The 23,212-nt window shown below is 44.9% G+C and overlaps 1 protein-coding gene across 3 annotated transcripts in view; it reads left to right on the top strand.

Moving 5' to 3' along the window:
• Positions 1-23,212, top strand: part of ELAPOR1 (endosome-lysosome associated apoptosis and autophagy regulator 1) — a 64,086-nt gene that overhangs the window by 30,859 nt on the left and 10,015 nt on the right. For all 3 annotated transcript variants that reach the window (XM_053392875.1, XM_053392874.1, XM_053392873.1), the window contains exons 2-14: positions 3,950-4,070; positions 5,149-5,341; positions 13,002-13,149; positions 14,089-14,169; positions 14,326-14,431; positions 14,571-14,720; positions 16,980-17,068; positions 17,991-18,168; positions 19,048-19,176; positions 19,526-19,616; positions 20,128-20,233; positions 22,299-22,436; positions 22,666-22,923. In XM_053392875.1, coding sequence (XP_053248850.1) covers positions 5,181-5,341; positions 13,002-13,149; positions 14,089-14,169; positions 14,326-14,431; positions 14,571-14,720; positions 16,980-17,068; positions 17,991-18,168; positions 19,048-19,176; positions 19,526-19,616; positions 20,128-20,233; positions 22,299-22,436; positions 22,666-22,923 — 1,635 coding nt within the window. In that variant the 5' untranslated portion in view covers positions 3,950-4,070; positions 5,149-5,180. The remainder of the gene's footprint in view (positions 1-3,949; positions 4,071-5,148; positions 5,342-13,001; positions 13,150-14,088; positions 14,170-14,325; positions 14,432-14,570; positions 14,721-16,979; positions 17,069-17,990; positions 18,169-19,047; positions 19,177-19,525; positions 19,617-20,127; positions 20,234-22,298; positions 22,437-22,665; positions 22,924-23,212) is intronic.

Raw genomic sequence — 23,212 nt, 5'->3', positions numbered from 1 at the left:
AAGCAAGCTTTTTTGCATACACTGCCTTAAGTCAAACATGTGGATGGCAGGTGGAACCAGCAGGTGCTCCATGAAGGGGATGGTGGTAATCCTGTTTGTCACTGTGCAGGCACTTTGAAGGTCTGCAGAGGACTGCAGTTTGACACTACACAGGCTGTAAGAACAAAAGCAGGGGTTTCTCAGCAACATCATTGCTCTTATGCAGCTGCCCTACGTGTCTTTGTTCAAATGCAGAGCTTTTTCTCAGGTATATAGATTTGGGTGTTAGAAATAATTAGGTGTTTTTTTTAAAAAAAAAGAAATAATGAGGAAATCTTAGAACCTTATTTCTAAACAGATTATAATCTATTCATTTCCTTACTATTTAAATTGGGGGGGGGGAGTGGGAAGATAAGGTGCTCAACTTGCAGCTTAACACAAAAGGTGATTTTTGCCAGGCTTTAAGGCTAACTCTTCCAGCCGGCTGCATTTGCTTTGAGCATTAGCTTAACTTCTGCATAAACATCCCTCCCTGGCCTCTGCACAGAGGAAGGTGTCAGGTTTTCAAGGTGATTAGCAGGGAACACTTTACCCATGTAGCAGCTGTTCCTCCATATGGATGTGTGGAACACAGTCAAAGATAAGTGAAGGGCAGGGCAGGAGGTGTCCACAGAAAGCAAAAAACCGGCTTTCATCAATCCTGATAAAATTAACATCTGGGAAACTTTTACAAAAGGCTGCCTTTTTGTTGCCGCTGTTTCACGTAGGGCTACTTCATGTATTACAAACAGAAAAGAGATTAATCTACATGTCAGGTGATGCGTGAGCAAACTGCCAACCTGGACCTAATCGCTGCGTGGAATTATGCTTAACACCAAAGCACCTTTGTCCACAAAATGGCACAGCCAACTCTGACCCTGAATGGTATGGGGATGGTGTGGTGCATTTTTTTTCCTTTCAAAGAAGCCTCCCTTCCCCACATTACCGTAAATGCTGGAATTCTGGGATGAACTGGGAATTGGGAGTGCACGCCTGGTTCTCTGACTCCAGTCCTCTACATTCCAAGATACTTTAATATTTTGAAGGGTCTTCCCTCCTATTATGCATTATTTTTTTACATTTATATCCCAACAGTCCAAAGAGTGGAAGGTGCTGTACATAGTTCTCCTCCCTCATTTTATCCTCACAACAACCCTGTGAGGTAGGTTAGGCAGCGACTGACCCCAAGGTCAGCACCCAGTGAGCTTCATAGCTGGGAGGGGGGGCATATTTGAACCCTGATTTCCCCGGTTTTCGTGCAACGCTCTCTCGACTACACTACATTGGCTCATAAATATTGCTGTATCCAAATAATGCAATCCCAAGCCAGAATGCGATTTTCTGGCTCGCTGTAGCTTTTAGAAGAATGCAGCTACAAATGAAATGAGTAGCATTAGATCACAAGGAAGGTAGTTGGGGACCAGAATCTGACGTTAGGCAGAGTGAGGCAGCCGCCTCAGGTAGCACATGCTGTGTGGGTGGTGGTGTGGCAGTGAGAAGCTGGAGGATAGAGGTAGGTGTGCACCACGTGGTCTACCCTGCATGCCCCATGGGATGTGGTGGAGCGCGCCATCTTTGCTAGTGTTGAAGTCAGATTCAAGAGACGGTCCAGTTGGCTTCTCTACATAGAATGGACAGCACCAGAGTGCCTTTTACCCCAGGCAGCAAAATGTCTTGGGCCAGCCCTTTCAGGGACAATAGAACACATTATAAAGAATTTTTTTATAAGAAAAACATATAAAAAGCATGTTAACCTAGCCACTCGGGGACTTAGCTGGAGATTGCATTTGCTATTAAGCAAATGTATGATATTAATTACATTTGTTCCTAAGAAAGTTAGCAATGCATTTGCAAGCAGGCCTTTGTTCTTGTCGGGGAGCAGAACAAGCTTCTCTCTTACAGCATCTAGATTCTGAAGCAAGATAGATCCTAAACAAGGTAGTTTGCTGTATTTTTGTCCCAAGCAAAAGTCAAGATTGTTTTTATGGGAAGGATTTTTGATTTATTTGATTTGTTTGCGTGTTGGCTGCTCTTCGGCCAAGGCTCTCAGAGCAGCTCATAAGAATTAAAACAATAATATACAATGACAGTGTGATAGCTCAGCCAGTAGAGCATGCAACTTAACCTCAGAGTTGTGGGTTCGAGCCCCACATTGGGCAAAAGATTCCTGCATCTCAGGGGGTTGGACAAGGTGACCCTCAGGGTCCCTTCCATCTCTACAAGTCTACGATTCTGTGAATATCAAACTGTACAATATGTTGCCAATAAAGAAGGCAACATTCCAGCATGATGAAACGCAAACAAGCTGAAAGACCTGGGCAAATAAAAAGGTCCTCACCTGGCACCAAACAGAAAACCAAGGCTAAGGCTGTGTACTACATACCACACATTTTAATGCATCTTACTACCTCTGAAGGAATAACTTTTTCTTTTTATAAATGAAAATTAGGTATATTTACTGTTTGAAGCTGGACACAAAAAGGAGAGTCGCTGTTAAGAGAGGAAGAAGAGCAGTTGCCCAGTAGGATTGATTAATCTTAATTAAGTTAGTTAATATTAGTGGCTAACAGCAGAACTGAATATGGTACATATGAAATGTATAGAATGAACACAGAGTCCATTAAACAGATTAAAAATATGACGTTTGCATTTTCTACTAAAATGAGAATGGCTACATCATAGCAAGTAGGAAATGCCAAAATAAATATATACCGGTAGATCAGCCTCAGAATAAATATGTAGAACAGCCCTGTATGCCTTCATCGCAAAGAAACAGAGAGCGCATTACTTGGTCAGGTGACTCATGAGAGAATTGGTGGACTTGGCTCATTTCCAGAACCGTTCTCTCTGGCCCTGGTCAAATACTCCAGTACTCCATATGTTTAGAGAACTAAAGAAATATTGTTTTGCCTTTTAGGCAACACTTTATATCCGGGTTTCTCCAGGAACCTGTTTAATGAACAACCAGTTTTGTTACACTAATCCCTAATAATGCTAGGATAAACATAGCTTTGTTTGCTAAATATTTAGAATCTAGAGGAGCCCTGAGAATTTAGAGCAGTTCTGAATAAATATGCTTCATAAAATCAACAACAACCACAACTACAACAGCAACCACAACAATCCCTGCCCCTGGATTCTACCACCTTGCTCTGCATAACTCAGAAATGATTCAGGGAGCAAAGGATGCCTTCCCTGCACCAGGCTTTGTGTGTGATCTCATGTTTTGCAAAGCCAAATCAAATAGGTATAGGAAGAGCACTCCCTATTTTCTCTCGCTTGAAAATGCCACCCAGCTAGCATTTCCCTTCTAAAGAAAACATGGGGTTGTGAATCCTGTGTTTTTTCTCCTAACATGTAGACCTGTGCCAGGAGTTGGGGAAATGGGATTTTGCTGCACGTAGTAAGGTAACTGGAGCTCTCATGTACCCTGGCTCTACTATGGATTTGGATAACATTTGTTCATACTCTGCACAACTACAGTACCAGCACAGTTTCTTTCTAGTGGCATAAACACCTTCTCTGGAAATGGGCTTGTGCTTAGTAAATGGAATCTCATCTGCTTTAAGGTCTGGCTTGTTATCAACAGAACAGTTATTCAAAACTGCCTTGATTCTGGAATTTGTAGGCATATGCATAGGATTATAAAAGTCCAGTTTATTCTCTCAGTATAAATTAGAAGTAGCTGCTCTAGAGAATAGAATTGCATGTGTCTATAGGATAGACCAGCCCGTGGCACGTTTAGTGTACTACCTTAATGTTGGGGCCACCAAATCTAGTTTACATGTTCCTATTGTGCAAAATTCTGCAGCTCTGAGCATAATAACGTGATGTCCTGTGGAGAGCCAATCTTCTATAATAAGTGGGAAAGCATCTATCATTGGTGCTAAATGCACACGGTGTTATTTCACCCCTGCACTTTCTCTTTCAGTCTGAATACCATTATGAATACACAGCATGTAACAGCCAAGGCTCCAGATGGAGAGTAGCTGTGCCGCACAACCCAGGACTCTGCACCGGCTTGCCAGACCCCATCAAAGGCACAAAATGCTGTAAGCTATGACTGCTGTCACCACACCTTCCCTTTACATGGTTTATTCCAGCCAACTGGAGGCTCCAGAGCCACGTTGAGCCGTGGGGCATGAGATGTCACATCATACAGTGTGTTAAAATGAGGTCTACCCCTGTTAATAGTTGAACATTCAGAAGAGAGAGATACCAATTTCATGCTTAGAATATCCTTGAATGCAGGCGGTGACCATTTTTCGTGCATCTGATTGCTGTGCAACCACCAATGCCTGTGTTGCTTTTGGCCCCAGGAGGGGATGGAACGGGCTTACTTGCAACTGCTGACACGTGCAATGACCTGGAATGCAACCCCCACACAGGAGAGTTGCCTGTATTTTGTGTATGTTAACTTCCCACACACAAAGTTAGCATTGGCATACGTGACTTGAAATTGACATGTTGCTGAAATTTTGTAATGATGCACTTAGATACAAATTTGGACACCCCCCCCAATGTTAATGGCTGGGGGAGTGGGAGGATGGTGCAGTATTGCCTCTCCATTGCTGATGGTGCTCTGCTATGCCAGAGGTCCTGAGCTTCTCTCTGACAAGTGGGAAGCTTCTGCTGGTGGGTTTTCCCATTGGCAATAAACCACAGAAAGCCTTGAAATGGGACATTGCAGGGCACCAGAGGCTGTGAGTCTGTTGGATCCAAAGCCCCACAGATTCCCACAGGGGCCAGATCCTATACTAGTTAATGAGCAAACCAGGATTAGGAACCATAGTTACATCTTGGTTTGTTCTCATTCAATGAATTTTAAGCAAACCACAATTCTTGGAGTCTGGATGTTGTAGGGAACTGTGGTTTGAAATTGTATAAGAAGCTACACCAGTGGTGAACTGGATGCGTATGGGAAACAGAAGAAGGACATGAGCACAGTAGGACTCTCCCAACTTGTGATTCTTATTAAGTGGCAACCCACAGATCCCCACAGTTCAGTCTGCCCAGGGCAAATGCATTGGGGCAGCATGTTATATAAATGCTAGAAATCACTCAAGAAAGTCTCTGTTTGGTTTTCATTTGTCCTTTTCCCCTGATCAGTTTTTCTCTTCCGCATTTCAGCATTTTCCTGCAAAGCTGGCGAATTCTTGGACATGAAGAACCAGTCATGCATGCCGTGTGCAGAGGGCACATATTCTCTGGGCACTGGCATCAGGTTCGACGAGTGGGATGAGCTGCCCCATGGTTTTGACAACAAAGCAACCAACCTTGAAATTGATTACAGCTACTCAGAGTCCTTGGGAAACTGCAGCATGTGAGTGAGCTTGTTGCTTTCATTTCTGCTAGAGCACATCATTATCACATAGACTGCTGATTCTAAAAGCTAAACACGTTGTTTAAGTGGGGGTGCTTGTGAATTTCTCCACAGATCCTGAGGGTCTGAATTACCCAGTCTTGTTTTTGGAGCAGTATCTTGCTAGTCTCCTGCCTTTGATTTCCAGACTGCTGCACGTGCTCAGTTGATGCCATTCTCAATTGTAGCTTCCCCTCCCTCCTCACAGCTAGGTGATTCACATCAGCATGTATGCATATGGATTAAATCTCTGTGCAAAAAAGGAATCCTGATGTGGTTGCATCAAGGTTCAATTTTAAACTATGATTTAATCAATATGTATATGTGCTGGTGTGCATTAGTCACTTAAGGGGGGGGGGAGGAAGAGCCATGAACGGCAAATTGAGCAATGTGCCAAGTAAAAAACTAACTTTAGAATTCTCCAAGCCAAACCAAAAGGCAGGCAAAGCAGGATGTGGAACAGAGCAACCCCAGAGAATAGCGATGGGATGGGATGGAAAAGGGAAATATTCTCTTCCCTAAGTTTGATCAGTTGCTGCACTGTGTCTATAGTAGGCCTGGCCCAAGGCGTTTTGGCATCGGAGGTGAACCACAAAATGGTGCTCCCCCATGCCAGGGAACAAGGGGGTGAGTGATTATCTACAGCAGGGGAGGGGGAGGGGTCTTGCATGAGGAAGGAGGCCCACTCTGAATCACATTGGGCCAGTACAGAGCCAGGAGATCCCAAAGGGCAGTCCCTGTCATTTTCTTCCTAGGGGTGGGAGGGCACCAACAGCACCTCCTATTTGCTGAGAGCATGCAGTAGAGGCAGTGTGGTGGTGCTGCTGAGGAGGAGGAGGAGGATGCAGATCCAGCATCCAAGTAGCCTGTCATAGCTGTTGCTGCCCCCATGGCAGCAGCAATGGACAATGCATTTTTTTGAGGCCGGATTTGCTGCATTTGTGGATCTTGCTGCCTGAGGTGGCTTCCTCACCTTACCTCATAGGTGGGCCAGCCCTGGTATATAGATGAAATGGTAAGTTCATGTGCACGAGCACCCTAGCATTTCTGACATTTGGCACTCTGTGTGTGAGTGAGAGTGTGTAAATTCTCCCAAAGTGACCAGAATTCTTCACCAGGGTTAAGTAAATTAAATACATATTGCATATATTTACTTACTGTGCATAATTCAGTTTGCTTCCCCTAATCATAAGAGACAAAGAGGATATATAATGCATTGAATCCCCATTTCCTGCCAGCTGAAATTCTGTTTCCCCTTTGCACCTGAGATTTCACTCATTTTGCAGCCATATAGACTAGACTCTCACTTTGGTTTGGTTTTTAAAAGGAAAGCCCGGGTTCCTGACTGGTATGGTCACACAGTGGTAAGATACAGACAGTTGATTAAGTTTTAATTGCAATAGCAGATTCTGTCATTGCTCCCACTGGGTTATTTTGACCTGCTAATTTTTACCCAGGGAACAGATATTGTGACTTTCTCATTTTTAAGTCCAGGGATTTGTTTGCTTACAAAACAGACAGCCACTTAATTTCTAAATAAAAAAGTACATTACTAGATTCTGACATTTTTATTGCTTTATGAATTATAGCCCCAGGAACAGTGCACAGCAGTATTGGGTTTTTAAAAACATTTAAAATTAAACAGACTTCACTGCAGAAATGTACCAGCATTATTTTTCAGTAATTTCCTAAAGTATTGTAATGTGGTTAGTTTGTAAAATCAGTTCAAACCAGTATTTAATAGCTTTATTTTCTATTCTAATTTCTCCCCCTTGGAAGTGACAAAACTATAGGGGGTAGGAAATCAATATTTTGCAAAATGGGTACAAAGTGCTAAAGGAAAAGGAATAATTTTAACATTAGATGCCTTTATGTAAAGGCAAATGTGTGCCAGGGGAGCTGTGTATTATTTCTTTCATTTAAAGGCCATCTTTGAAATTTCAGTTTTTCCTTCTTAGCAGTAAAAGAAGATGGAAAAATAACTTCTACTGCAGGTTTTTAATATGAATCTCCATTCAATTTTAATGAGCACATTATTTTTTCCCCAATTTCGCCTGTCACTTCTAGTTTGCATCTTTTTAATTATGAAGAATACTATTAGTCAAATAGTATATAGAGAAGATTTGTTGTCAGTTATTTTAATTTCTCTTGACATGCCTTGTTTTACGTTCTGCTCTGAGATCTCTGCTCAAGCAGTCCAGACCACTATATATCTCCCTGACTGGGAAAGGTTTGGATGAGACATAAGTAGGCCTCCCCCAGTGAAAAACTGCCTATATTGCTTGGGGGGGGGACTCCACACCAGCAGAAATACATCTGCCCACCCACAGATTGCTGGGCAGGTGAAAATGCACCCACCAGCAGCTAACCTTGTGGAGAACCCCAAAACTGGGGGCAGGATTACCCTCAGCAATAGAGACAGGAGGTGTGGTGGAAAGGGAGGGGAAAAACACCAACCTGGGGTGAAGGCAGGGACCCAAGCTCAATAGTGCTAGGAGAGAAACCAAATCCAGAGGTAATGGGAAGGAGGAAAACCAACACAGCAAACTGCAGGGAGCAGACCTCCGTGTTAGTGGGGGTAATGAGTGGGTTCACATCCAGGGGAGTAAGTGTTCTGGTGGGTGCCAGAGGGGCACCAAGCATTAGGAAACAGCAGCTGATGGAGCTAATAAAGGGATGAAAGATGTGGAACTGTGGTGGGAGCAAGTAGCTGGAGGAGGGGAGGAAGAGTTGCTGGGAGGGGCCCAGCCACAGGAAGAAAGGAGAAGTGGTGGAAAGCCACAGTGATTGATAGCTGGGGGTGCATTCAGAAGGCTGCAGAATTCCGCAGGATTTGCTAATGTTCTGGGCTGAAAAATCACTTGCCTGTGCAGCCTCCATCATCCTCCCATTCCATACCCTGCCAGGGGTTTCTGCCCAGCAACATCTTCTACCATGGGCAGCTTGTGATGGGTTGCACTGCTTTGGTGACTTTCTTATGGGATCAAGTCATGGAAGCACCAGTGTCTCATCTTCAGCTTTTTGAACACCCATTTGATCACCACATGGGTGGTACAGTGTGCCCTATAATTTTGCCTATCTGGAGTTACAGAGAAAGTGGCACATAAGTGCATTTGAGAGGATTGGCTCCCTCTGCCTCCACCATTGCATGACAGGTTCCACCTGCAAGCGATGGAATGACACCTTTGGTGCCATCAGGAAATGAGCCTGGGAACTAATCTGCTCTGGTGCGATATTAATGGAGGCTTTGAACAAAGCCTTGGGGGCAGGTAAGAAGATCCTTGCCCATACCCCATCAAAGACATGGACAACAGCCAGAGTGATGTCGGTAATGTATCAGTGGCCTCGATTCCCAGGGATCTTGCAGGGGAGGTGGTGGTGCAGTGCCAGCACCAGTGGAGGAAGGTGTGGCTGTGGCTGTGGCTATGGAGGCTGTCCAACCAGCTCAGCCTCTCCCCAATGTATCCCAGAGATGGGTGTGCATTCTCTTTGTGGATGAGTTGCATCCTTTCTGCACTCTGGTTTCAGTGAGTATGTCTCGGGAGAGTTGCCAGGCACAAAGATCAGCACCATGGACAGCACTTGAGCTGTCTTCTGCTCACATGCATGCTGCGCCTCTGAGGCCCAGTAGCCCTCATGGACATGGTGTTTGGCCTCCCCCTTGCTGCCTTGCTGGGCGCTGTGGCTGCCATTCAACAGGGTAGGTCTGCACAAGATCCTGAGATGCCACTGTCTCAACCACCCAACAGACCCAGACCAGCACTTATGCCACCTATGGACCTGGACCATAGGAGACTGAGGAGAGGATGACCCTCATATGGGAGTGAGAGAACAATGAAACTCCTAGCAGCTTGGGAGGGGGCAGGCCCAATCCAGGGAATGTTGGGGTGAATCATGGGGGCAGTACCCTCTCCAATGCTAAGGATTTGTCTTTGGAGGGCAGCAGCAGGGAGTAGAAAGGGGTGATCAGCAGTGACAGCAGGCTTCGTCTTGGGGATACTGCACTGTTGGTGGGTCATTGTCTGCTGGAGGTGAGGGATGCAGGAGGAATGGGAGGTGGCTTTGGAGGACGAGGCTATAGACAACTTATTTGGATGAATCAAGAGTGAACTAAGATGCTACAAACTTACAGATCAACTTCAAACAAGCATTCGATCAAGGAATTAAGCATATAAATCATGAAGCAGGGTTGTTAAGGTCTGGTGAATCTGTACAGATTTTTCTTTTCCTTACATGACCACCTTAAATGAAGTTTCTCCAGCTGTGTTTGTGTCCTCCCTGCAGAAACACATCTCCTCAAATGCAATATTCCTCTAACAATAATACCTCTCAAATTCCTTGTCACTATCCTGGAGTTTTGGTTGTTCCTTTCAGAACATGAAGCTTAAGAGGGCTGTTTTGCCTGACTTGCTTTTCAGCTGGAATGTAAAGCTTCAAATCTACACTCACCAAAATTCTTTCTACTTAATTGCATCTGCACCCCACCCTTTCCCCAAGGAGCTTAGGTTGGCATACATGGCTGTCCACCCCCATTTTATCCAGCTATCCCTTAAGGTCAAGACAGTGACTTGCGCAAGGTCCACCCAGGGAGCTTCATGGCTAAGTGTGACTTTGGACCTGGATTTCCCTGTTCCTGGTTGGATTTTTAACCACATTGGCTTTCAGTGCCTCTCTCCTGTGTTCTCTTCTGCACTGACAGTGATCCCACATTCACATAATTAGCACAAAGGTGCAAAGCCTTTTTAAAGATACTGTGTGTAATGTGGGTGTGCTAATGTCTGCATATGAGTAAGGTGACGCGGAGGAGGAACCTAACCCTTACCTTTTGTTTTGGAGCAGCCTGCCAGTGCATTTAATTAGCAACCATGCATCTTGGAAAATTCATGTAGTGTGCCTATATTCTTCCTTGCTGCTAGTCTGTTAATAGGAGGCAATGCAAACCTGCCCCTGTGTCTGTCTCCCCAGGTCAGGAAGGCTTAGAAGGGAACTGGTGTGGGGGCCTCCAGTTCTGAGGCAGGGATATCCAGAGCCAATGGCTCTTCATGGTCACTGGCAATGTGGAGATCTTCTGAAAGATGCTGGTCCTCTTTTGAAGAATCCAGGTCTGCGGTCTGGGCAGGGCTGACTCATGACTCCTCTCACACATTGCACTCTACAAAGATAGGCCTGTACTGTAGCTTTCTATGTTGTCAGTAGAACAGGAGTCTCTGTTCTGGTCCATTAGTGAAGATTGGAAGCCAACATACCACCTTGACCTCAATTTAGATAGCTGTCCTAGCTGCCACAGTAGCACTAGCTGATCTCTGCCATAGCCCAGTCGCCTGGAGTTGAGTCATTCCTGTTTTGAGATTACTTGTACTTTTTAATCCTGATAGGAAAATGGATGTTAAGCCTAAAACTGTTTTAGTGAGGGTATTTTGTGAAGCCTGGATTTGAAGGGGTACAGTGTGTTAGCTCTGCTTTACAAGCTCTGGGGCTTTAAGTCTGTCCATTGGCCTCAAATGCCCTGATGAGCGGAGCCAAGGACTGCCACCTTGTTTTCCTGCCTGGTGCTTTAATCATTTTGATGCTGAAGATAAGCTAGCTGAGACTCGTCAGGCAGGAGACGTCCTTTAAAGAGTGTTTTTTGCTAAAAAACTCAACACCATGGTGCTGAAAAGTGTTTGTGCAACTTGCAAATGTAACCTACTTCTCATATCACTTAAATTATTCATCAAACTTCTAAGCACAGTTGTAGAAGCAGAGGGGCAGATTATTACCATTGCTGGTTCGTCTCATTAAGTAAAGGTCTGTCTGGTTCCTCCAGTTTGCCTTAGATCCAGGATACCTTTCATGGAGTGGTGGCAACGATGCATGTGAAAGGTTCTGAGTTCCTCTTGCTGAAAAGAACAGGAGCAAGTGGCCTTTTTGTTTTCATAAATGTGTATGAAATCCCAAAGTATGCAGTTTATAGTATGTATTTTTAGCTTTTATCTCTCTTCTGCTGCAAAGTGAATAAGATCCTTGCATATTTTTTCAGACTGAAAATGATGAGCTGAGGGGAAGGAATGGGCTTCACAGGCTGTGGAACACATCTGATTGATCAGGAAGTGTAATTTTGGGGGGATGGAGGGTTGTCTTAAGTCTGGAAGAAAACAGGCAGGTATAATATGAGGGGGGGGGGGAGAACGGGGTTGAAGAAGAACAGATGGTAAGAGAGGCATGTGTAACTAGATGACAGTGAGGACCTCACAAATACACACACAGAGAGAAAGAGACTTATAGTTCTTTCCCCTCTCACCACCACCACCCACCGTGGTTTTCTCTCCTCTGCCCCTCCTTCATGCTTGTCATTTGTCAGAGAAGCTAAAGGCGCCTCTTACCTTTCATTTCCAGAAGTCTTTACAGCCACCTTCACCCCATTACTGTCTGCACATCAGCGCAGGGCAAATCAGCATCGCTACCCTTGGCCATGTTTTCCTGCTTCCACCTCCATCCAGTTTTATCACCCAAAGTGACACTGTTTGTCATTAGAAGCAAGCATGATGATAATCACCACAATTTCTTTTATTTCTTTCTGAATTAAGTAAACTGATGATGTGTGAAATTAAACCAAGTTTCCCTTAGGGCAGTATCATCAACCTTGAGATCCTGTCTGCCCCTCTAAAGTTTGAGACCCTGCATGTTCCTCCACCGACTGCTTTGCCTGTCCTTTCCCCTTCTTGCTATGATTCTGATTTTACTCCACAGTAGGCAGAGAAACAGGGTAGGGAAGAGAACTAGGACTGGGCTAAGAGGCACAAGAGATGCATCATCTGCCCCTGTCTTGGAGCATGTGAAGGATATAGATGGAAGTTTTGGGTTAACACCCGTCCACTTTGGTTCTTACCTCTGCTTGCTGCCTTTTCATTTTCCCACTCCCTTTAATGAGAGAATAAACCACATATCTCCAGCTTGTAAATTTGGGGTTTTCTATTTGAATGGCATGACAGGGACATTCAGCTATCCCCCCCCCCAAGGTTATAAGACCTGCCAAATTTCAACCAGATTGGCAAAGGGTCTCCATTTTAGTTAAGACCCCCGCATTCCTATTTCACCTTTGCCTTACATTACAACAGATGTAAAATAAGGGTGGGTGCATTTCTTTTTTCTTCTTCAGTTGCTTTAGAAATGATTGCACAAAACAGAACCTGTGCTTTGTCCCCTTGTAATTGCATCTATCATTCTGCAGCCTCATGCTGTGGCCTAGCATATAATGAGAGTGTGATATACAGGGAATATACTGACCATTGTGGAGTAGACTTGAATACGTCAGTATAAAATGCCAACATGGCTCAACTAAGTGCAGCCTGCTTAAGTGTTGTTGATCTCCAGATAAAATCAAACCTGGCACAGACTTATCTGGAGATCATGCAGTTTCTGGGCAATTTTGTATATTAGCTACAATGGTGGAACGAATCCTTCATAAATATTACACCCATATTTCAGTGGAGACGTAACATCTGGCATTTGTGCTTTTAGCTTTCTTACCCATCTCTCCTGTTAATGTAACTCTCTTGTAATGTTTAGGGAGTGTCTGTTCTCTGGAACTGTACAGTAGCACTCCCTTAACGGCTGGGCTTTTCTCTTTGTTCTGTTCCAGGTCAACGTGGAGTCTTAAGGGAGATTACATTGCCTCCAACACAGATGAGTGCACAGCCACTCTGGTGTATGCTGTTAATCTGAAGCAATCTGGCACCGTCTCCTTTGAGTATATCTACCAAGACAGCAGCATCGTCTTTGAGTTCTTTGTATGTTTCCTATAACTCAATCCACCTTGCTAATATTGCATGCAAAGTGAGGGAGGATTTCTTCTGGGCACTGTCTTTACCTATATGACCACCTCTGCACTAGTTTTCACTTTCTGGGCCTATCTGAAAAATGAATGTTGCATCTTGTTGCAGTCAAGGACAAGGATTCCTGGTATTTAAACCAGAAAACATGGAAGGAGGTTCGTTTTTGTGTTGCTGGCAATTCATTTAGCCTCCCACTGAACTGTTCCTTCTTGGACATCATCCGGTGACAAATGAATTTTGGCAGCAGTTATTTTTGCAGTCCTTTCAAGATACAGTGGTTTCCCTTCTTTAGCGCTTCAAAGATAATGATGCTCATTTAAAACCAACAGCATTATTACTTTGGCATCTCCTCTCCTCCCTATTCACTACAATACAGTAGCCAAGAAGACTTTCCCAACATTTATACCATCTCCAGGACCATTAACATATACCACTGTGTTCTTTAAAGTGCACTTCACATAACTTAACAACTCTGAAGTGTATTGAGGTGCATTTTACCACAATGTCTTTCATAGAAGTGGCTCTTCCTCTACATTGCTTTAAGAAAGTGGGTAGATACAGGAATGGTTGCCTTGAGTGCCAAAATGGACACAAAACCATTTAACTTCTTAAAAATCTCTGAACAATGTGCTCTAGGTTTGCTGCTGGAGGATTAGTTAGGGTACTTTCTCCATCTTGTACTTTGTAGGAGCCCAGAAAAACCTACAGCAGCCTATCTTTCCAGCCTTTAAAGCTATGCATACATTCTCTCTACAGCATTAGAACTTGGTCCTACAAAAGAGTTTTGCCCTCCAGCAGCAAAAATGTTAATTTTGCTGTGATATCTTAAGCTGACTGCTACACATCAACTTATTTACCCCGTGCATCCTCATCCCAGGTTCTCATTTGTTGCAGATTCAGAATGACCAGTGCCAGCCAACTGTAGAGGAGTCACGATGGATGAGAACCACAGAGAAAGGGTGGGAGACGCACACTGTAAGTGCACAGAGCTCCTTAACTGTGCTTATGGCCAGCAGGGCCTTGGAGAAGGAGACCTGTGTGTGTTTCTGGGACTCAGTACTGAAGTCCCAAATGGTACAGCCTTTCAGTATCAGCTGGGACTTGAACTGTCTGTGCTTTGAACATTTGCAGGTGGAGCTGAGTCAGGGCAACAATGTTCTGTTTTGGAGAACAACAGCCTTCTCTGTGTGGTCCAAAACTCCCAAGCCTGTGTTGGTGAGGAACATTGAGATTACAGGTTTGTGTTTGGTTGGTGCATGTCTCGGGTCTGATGCCACTATGCAAGCTGTCATTGTGCCCAGCAGTGGCTAAAAGGTTTTTTTCCCTCTCTTGCACTGCTATCCAACCTCACCCCTTTCCTCCCCCCTGTTCCCTAGGAGTAGCCTTCACTTCTGAATGCTTTCCCTGCAAGGCAGGCACCTACACAGCCAAATTAGGTTCTTCCTTCTGCCAGCCATGCCCAGCAAACTCCTACTCCAGCAAAACAGCTACTTCCTGCCACCAGTGCGAGCCAGCAATGTACTCAGGTAAGCACCTTAGCTAATTATTAGAAAACTTATGAAGGAGGCTGATTTATGACTTTGGAGTATAGGAAGCTGCTTTTATATGGAGTCCATCTTGCTCAATATTGTCTACACTGACTGGCAGTGGCTCTCCAGGGTTTCAGGCAGGAGTCTCTCCCAGCCCTACCTGGGGATGCTGGGGATTGAACTTGGGACCTTCTGTATGCAAGGCAGGGGCAGTACCACTGAGCTATGGTCTATTCCCATAGCTTTACTTAGCAAAAGTATCCCATATCCCCAGCTGTTTGCCCAGCTTCCAAGTTCAGTTGAATATGCTACCTAAACCTTCCTGCCAGCTTAGAACCCATTGCACCTGCTCCGACGAAGAAAAACTAATTGCTCTCCTTTCTCCTCTTCAAAAATGTAATTAATGTAGCCATGTTCTTTCCCCTGTTTCTGTAAGAGGCTAAGTCTGCAGTGTTGGGTACTGATTTTGCTATGGCTTGTAATGATTTGGCATCAACCCTCTGATCACACACACACACACACACACACCATTTTCTTTCTCCCAGTAACATTCACAAGCATGTGAAACTGAGGGGGAGAGGAGGGAGAACAGTAAGTGAAGATGAAACCAAAAGCCTGGGGTAGCCAGTGTAGTGCCCACCCAGATGAGCCTCAATCAGCCCAAACCAGCATAGACAGTGGGTCAAAGATGATGGGAGCTCCTGGGAGACAGCCCATTAGCTATCCTTGCCAAAAGCTATTTCTAAGCAGTTTCCATTAACACAAGCACCAAGACATATTGTTTTAACTTCCTCCTACCTTATTGATAGTGAGGCATTAAAAAGTGCAGTTATTTAAATTCCCTTCATCATTGGAGGGTGTTGGCATGCTTAGAAGCATTTATTATTGCAAGCTGGAAGCATAGAGAACCCCCCCCAGCTTTTCCATGCCCACTTGGGTGGCATTTTCCTTCTTCCCTGGGCATTTGATAAGTTTGAGAAAGTTGGGGGTGGGGGGTGGGGACTGGCAAGCAAGATTACTCGCAACGGTGGAGAAATTAGCCCAGGCTGGATCTGTATGAGCTTTGGAAAATTACTGGGGAAATCTTGAGCTTTTTCAGAGAATTCTCCAAATGAAAGTTTGGAAAGATCTAGCCCATTAAATGTAGGCACATTTTTATCCTCTCCATGGAAAGTAGGTCTAAGTCTCAAGCAGATTTTTGACCCATAGTTCTGTGTTTTTGGAGGAATTTTACACAGCTGGATTTGGGGCATCGTTCTCATGTATTGCTCTCTGCATAATGAGGGGTATGTTTTGTTAGGGCCTTCATGCTTTCAGCATAATTTGCTCAGTTCTATGGAACTCTGCCTTGCAGAAAGACTTGGAAAGTTACTTTCAAATTACAGGCTCATAGCAGTTTCATTCCTCTTTGTTGTTGCTTAGAATCACAGAATTGTAGAGTTTGAAGGGACCACAAGGGTCATTTAGTCCAACCCCCTGCAATGCAGCAATCTTTTGCCCAGCATGGGGCTTGAACCCATGACTCTTGAGATTAAGAGTCTCATGTTCTACCAACTTAGCTATCTCAGGCTTGCATCATATCTGGCGAGTGCAGTATCAGTGTTGTCTGTTCCCCTATAAGAAGTGGCAGCAGTTGGCACGTCAGACTGCGGCATTTTGATTGGTTGCTGTCATGCAGGAAGACTTTGACTTGATCAGCTTCAAAACCTTATGCTTGAAGCATTTTACCAGGCTGCTGGAAACTATAGGGGGAAACAATGGACCTTGGGTTTCCCCTTTCCTCCATGGGGAAGAGAGTATTCAACTTAAAGACAAAATGCTCCATCTTCAGGGCAAAATCCCTGCAATTTTCTCATCAATTGCTGCCACTTTTTCTTACCCTAAAAAGGCTGGGAACTGCCTGCTCCTTTAACATAATACAAAAACGTGTTCTTTGTTCCCATCAGATTCAATTGTCTTAAGCAAATACGAGGCAAATGACTTCTAACAATTTCTAGGAGAACAAATGTTGGAACTGAAGCCTGAAACGACCTGTACATCTGCACACATGCACAGACTGCCCTTCTCATTGCTCCAGTTAAATACACTGAATAGATTTATGGTAGCCGTGATTAGTACCTGCTACACAGAGATAAAATATGGGCATGTGTGTGAGATGGGCATGGCACCTTTCTGAAGTTCCTGCTGAGTTGTTGCTAGATTGATTCTTTCATTCTTTCACGTGGTTTTAACCATTGTTTCCTCTTTTCAATAAAGAACCAGGTTCAGCATCATGCAAGCCACGCCCAGCTTGCACAGATAAGGATTATTTTTATACTCATACAGCCTGTGATACCAATGGAGAGGTAATTCACCTTCTGGATTTCCTTGTTTGTGATGGTGGCATTTAAATAGTGAAAATTTCTTGTTTAGCTTTTTGACATAGAGCTTACCTTTAACGGAAAAGACCGTACTGCAAAGCATTGTACATGCCTTAATAAGCAGGGACATAAGGAGTAAGTGAGCACGCAGGAATATAAAGGAGCCAGGCCCTGAAGGTGGCATGGCCGGCTAAGCCTACCCACCTCTTTTCATAAGCAGAACCCACTGCTGCTGGGTTCTTCTTATTCGAAGAGGTGTGTGGCTCTGGAAAGGCCTCACCTCCTTGTCTACCTCAGGAAGAGAGAAGTGGCTACAGCGGGATGTGGCATGAACCTGCAGGCTTCCTTCTCTTGGTGGTGGTGTGTAGGGACGAAGGAGAGAAACTTGTTCTTCCCATCATCATGCCGCCACCACCAAGAGAAGGAAGCCGAAATGGGACACAAAGGGGAGAAACACTTTCTCCCCTTGTGTCCTCTCTCAGAGAATGAAGCCTGTGCAGGATTGCTTGCAGTGACAGACTTTGGGGTCTCCTGCCCTCTGGGGCAAAATGTATCACGCCGGCACTGGCACCTGGTCACTGTGAAAGCAGAATGTTGGGGTAGTTGGGTCAATTCAAGCAAGGCTCTTCTTATCACTGCTGTATGCAAAGAGCACCCCCATGTGGACCATTTCATACTGACAGTATATTACTAAACTTGGGGAGGGAACTCAGAACACCTGGGAGTAAGAGGAGGAGGAGCTAATATGTCGGGGCTTCTTTCCTGGAATATCCTCATAATGCTTTTTGCAGATGGGCAGAGAGCCTGTGTAATTGTTGTTCATGTAAAGAGATATCTAGGCATTGCACAGCTTTTTGTGGATTAAAGTGTAGAAATGTTTGCTCCTATCTCTTTCTTATATCAACAGACTCAGTTAATGTATAAGTGGGCCGAACCAAAGATCTGCAGCGAGGAGCTCCCCGGTTCTGTAGAATTGCCTGCTTCTGGCATAAAAACTACATGCCCACCTTGCAATCCTGGTTTTTTCAAGACAAACACCAGTTCCTGCGAGCCCTGCCCATACGGATCATATTCAAATGGGTCTGGTAATGCTGTTCTGTTCTTTCCTTCTTGGCTGGCCAAATTGTCACATGAATTACTTTCTTTAAAATGTTTCAATGAATAGGAACCTGTGCAGTGTCAGTGGGGATGCATACAGGGAACCTGAAGTTATTGATTTGGAGCTGATGCTATTTATGCTTACTGCGTTCAGAGGTGGCATAAAAAGGAGCCAAGTCTTTGTGTGAGCTCTTCATTTTCCTATTCTTTGTTGCTGCTGATAATTCCACATTCTTGCCAATGGCAACAGAGTTGTGAGGTGGGATACAGCTCATGGAACTGGCTGCTTTGTCCTTACACAGAAAGCTCCTCTTTGTCACTTACTTGATGAAAAACAGCAACAACAAAAATGCATGATATAGCACTCCCCTTCTATCAGGAAATTCATTGGTAATTTGCAGAGGCGGCTACCAGCCTATTCTTAGGGTTTGCTTACCCAACCACTTTTGCAAATGGAAGAATCAATATGCAATGACTCTCCTGGTAAAGGCCTGCAAGGTAATATTATCCTGTGGTAGCAGTATAAGTCCTGGAAAACACTTTTTTTCTAGCATATTTCAAGATACCGCAAAATAGTGGCTAGACCACACCGGGCCATTTTGCCACTTTAGTATCAAGTGGGAAAGCTCTGCCCAAGGGGATTTTTCCACCTGAAAAATGTGTGCAGTATATGTTCAGTAGGCATGTACATGTGCACACCTCTGAAGCATGTTGCTGCCAAGCCTGCCTCTATATAGGTTATTCTCATTCTTTGTTTCAGAAAGGGCTTCTAGCGCCCACCAGCCACCTAGTGACGGCCTTCCACATGGGAGTTCATTCCTCCTCCCGAGTTCCAGCATTGTAATGTTGCTTCCTTCTGTTCTCAGGTTGCATCAACTGCACTGTTGGGACTGAACCAGCTCTAGGCTTTGAATACAAATGGTGGAACACGCTGCCAGCAAACATGGAGACGACGGTTCTCAGTGGAACCAGTTTTGAATATAAGGGAATGGCAGGTATCTTCATGGGCACATATTAACCTGAGGTGTTGGGGCAGTTCTTGCATGGGTGGGCACTGTCATATTGTGAGGTCTCTTGCCCCTGCAAGCAGTGGGGAAGTTCACAGCACAGTGACTCTCATTCCACTCGTACTGTCAGATGTTGCCAGATCAAAGAGAGGGGAGACACGGGGCTGCCTGCTTTCAGCGGCCGTCATGCTAAATTGTCTAGTTCTGGCCTCAGGCAACTGGACTTCCCGTGTCTCTAAGAAGTATGTAAGCGTTTATAGAGCTGTGTATTTAATGATATCCAACTGAAGTAATGCCCTTTCACTGAATGGAGATGGTGTTCTGTTTGCTGTTTCAGGGTGGGAAGTAGCTGGTGACTACATCTACACAGCAGCAGGAGCCTCTGACAATGACTTCATGATACTGACACTGGTGATTCCTGGGTTCAGGTGAGTGTGTAGCTGAGCTGGCGATGGCAAGCCTATGCATCCAAAATGCAGTAGGAGCACTGAGTCCAAGCAGTGGGACCTTCTCCCCTTCAAGAGTGTGCTGCTTGCATTACTTCTTCCACAATACTTAACTCACCATTGGTGAACAATAACAGAAAGAATGAATGAGGGATTGAGTTGGCTTTTCAGTTTAACAAATTCTTGAAACATATATGAGCTCTCAGCAGCTGCCTGATTTTTGCCATGTCCTGGAAACAGCCATGCTTTCAATGTATGCCTGTGACTAGAGTGCTGATTTTATTGGACTGGCCATCCTCAGATTCTTCAAATGTGTTCTAAACAAGAGCATAAGCTGAGGGAAACTTTCAGATTCATGGCTTGCTGAAGTAAGCCTTGCTAATTGAGGTGGACTGTTTCCAGACATTCCTACTCCCATCTCCCGTCCTTGCTGTGTTTTCACCAAGACCTTGAGCAAATAGATACCCCCTGAGTTTTGCTTGCTCTCTTGCAGTTCCCCACAATCGGTGATGGAGGACTCTGAAAGTAAAGAGATTGCAAGAATCACATTCGTCTTTGAAACGATCTGCAGTATGAGTTGTGAGCTTTATTTCATGGTGGTAAGTTGATCCAGCTTCTTCTCTCTCCAAAGCAGATAAGCTTTCTCTTGCTTGATTTGCCTTGGGGTTTTGTGCTCCCAAGGCACAACAGGCTGTGGAAGCCACATTCCCCTCCTTCCTCTGTAGTTGATGCGTTTAGAAAAAGAGGCAAATCTCTTGGCAGTTTCCCAATTCTGGAAACTTTCACCTGAAATCAATATGTTCCTATGGGCATATTTTCAAAGGTACAATAGCCCACTTGCATCCTGTAGTTACACCTCTGTGAGGACTCTGTGTCAAAATGCCACCATGGCGGCGAGAAAAATAAATACCGTATTTTTCTCTCTATAACACACAGATTTTTTCTCCTAAAAAGGAAGGGGAAATGTCTGTGCGTGTTATTGAGCGAATGTGTGGTCCCTGGAGCCAACTAGGGCGAGCGCAGGAACAAAAATCAGGCAAAAATCAAATCGCCTGCGGAGAAGGGAAACCTGAAAAGAGGAAGTTGCTGCTTTCCTGCATTCTGCCTCAGGGTCTTACTGCCCACCCGCTTGTGTTTTGTTGCTGTGTTTGCTCTAACGGAACAAAGAGCAGGCAAATCCCCTCCCCTCCAGGCAAGCAGAGGGGAAAGCAGAGCGTCCTTCCTTCTAATTCCTCTCCCTGCTCCTCGCAGGCAGCCAGAAAACATGTAGGTGGGAGAGAGGGAGAGAGAGAGAGAGGGCTGGCTTGGGGGGGGGAACTTTTGCCTTTCTTTCCTCCCTCCCGTTAAATCTGTCTCCTGCATTCTTAGCCAGCTGCTTCTCTGCACACCCCTCTCATGCTCCTTGTCCCTTCTGTGTTTTTCCTTCCCTCCCCACTTAAAATGTAGTTACAAAGCATGGATCCACATGGATCCTCAGGATCTTTGCATTGGGTCACCCCAAATTCACCATCAGATCACATAGCATGTCCATGGCTACAGCCTGCTCCCCAAAAATCACGCACCCACTGTTGCCTGGGGCTGCAATGGTGCAAAAACGTGGTTAAAAAGCATGGATCCACATGGATCCTCAGGATCTTTGCATTGGGTCACCCCAAATTCACCATCAGATCACATAGCATGTCCATGGCTACAGCCTGCACCAAAAAAATCATGCACCCACTGTTGCCTGGGGCTCCAATGGTGCAAAAACGTGGTTAAAAAGCATGGATCCACATGGATCCTCAGGATCTTTGCATTGGGTCACCCCAAATTCACCATCAGATCACATAGCATGTCCATGGCTACAGCCTGCACCAAAAAAATCACGCACCCACTGTTGCCTGGGGCTGCAATGGTGCAAAAACGTGGTTACAAAGCATGGATCCACAGGGATTCTCAGGATTTTTGCATTGGGTCACCCCAAATTCACCATCAGATCACATGTCTGTGGCCACAGCATGAAGCACAAAAATGATACATCCACTGTTTCATTCAGAATTCCCCCCCCCTTGTTTTCCTCCTCTAAAAACGATGTGCGTGTTATGGTCAGGTGTGTGTTATAGAGCGAAAAATACGGTATAGGTATACCACCTGTTGGTATGTTAAAAAATCAGCATTATTGATAACGTTAATATTATTAATAAAAATAGTGTAAGAACTGGAAAACTATTCTAGGCACATTTTGTTCAGAGATACACTTTGGACAGGTAGCAAGGCCACTCATCAAGCACAGTGCAAAATGAAAAAGACTTGTGAAAATGTTAAAAAAATGAGTATTATTGGGTTTTGCAAATGATGCTCTGAATTTCCTGTGCTTTCTGATCTGCAGCCCACATCAGCTTCTCTTGAGCTACAATGGGCGCGAAAGAAAATCTCTCCTAGTCACTGTAGCCTCTCTTCCCCAATTTCAGTGTCATCTTTCCTCTTAACTGCTTCCTTCCCACTAATGCCCCACCTCCCCTTCTTTTCAGTTGGCTATTCCAAGGCTCTCACAATCTGCCTGGCATGATTTCCCTGCTTATACTCAAGTTACGGAAATATCTGTATCTGTAATAATAAAGAATTATTTAGGTAGAAAGCGTTGCTTGCTCTTTACTCACTAGGCCCATGCTTTATCTCTGGTAGGGTGTCAATTCCAGAACCAACACACCTGTGGAAACCTGGATTGGCTCGAAAGGAAAGCAATCCTACACCTACATCATTGAAAAGAACGCCACCATGAGCTTCACATGGGCCTTCCAAAGAACAGCATATCATGAGCCGGTAGGGACTATCACTTCCTGGGGAACCTTCTGTTCACAGCCAGCTCCTCAGTTATCCCTTTTATGGGGAGTTCCTTGCCAGGAATCAGAGATACTCTAGTGTCTTGCTAATCAAAGATGTCCCAGCAAGAAATAGGCACACCATCCTCATCTGCAGCATCCCACCTCCCCTTTATCAAATGCTTCTACCTCTCCAAGGCCCTATGGACACTTTCTGTGTTTCGTTCTAGGGAAGAAAATACACCAACGATGTTGCCAAGCTGTACTCTATCAATGTGACCAATGTCATTGAAGGCGTAGCATCATACTGCCGGGTGTGCGCTCTGGAATCCTCGGGCTCGTCCTGTACTTCCTGCCCACACGGCCACTACATCGACAGAAGCTCTGGGGGCTGCTACCCGTGTGCAGCAAACACGTACCTGAAAGCTCACCAGCCCTATGGCAGCCAGGCCTGCATCCCTTGTGGTCCCGGCACAAAAAACAACCCGGTAATATTGTCCTCCTTTCTGCCTATCGTTTCTGGCCAATTTGCAATGATCTACACTGTTAGCTAAATAAAAGCACCCCATTAAGTTTATAAATCATTTAGTTGGCAGAGGGCTTTCCATTATAAGCAGCAGTAGGGCAGTATCAGTATATTAGTACTAGTATACCGCCCCTCACCCAAAATTACAGACAGAATCTGCATGCACAAGAAATTGCAGACCTGTTGGCCGGAGAAGGTTCCACTTGAAGTGGCAGGCAAGATCCCACCCAGTTAGCAAAGCCTGCCCGCTG

This window comes from Podarcis raffonei, chromosome 6, assembly GCF_027172205.1.
Source record: "Podarcis raffonei isolate rPodRaf1 chromosome 6, rPodRaf1.pri, whole genome shotgun sequence".
Classification (NCBI taxonomy): Eukaryota; Metazoa; Chordata; class Lepidosauria; order Squamata; family Lacertidae; genus Podarcis; species Podarcis raffonei.
Note: the sequence above shows the minus strand (reverse complement) of the source record. Positions and strands in the feature narration are given on the sequence as shown.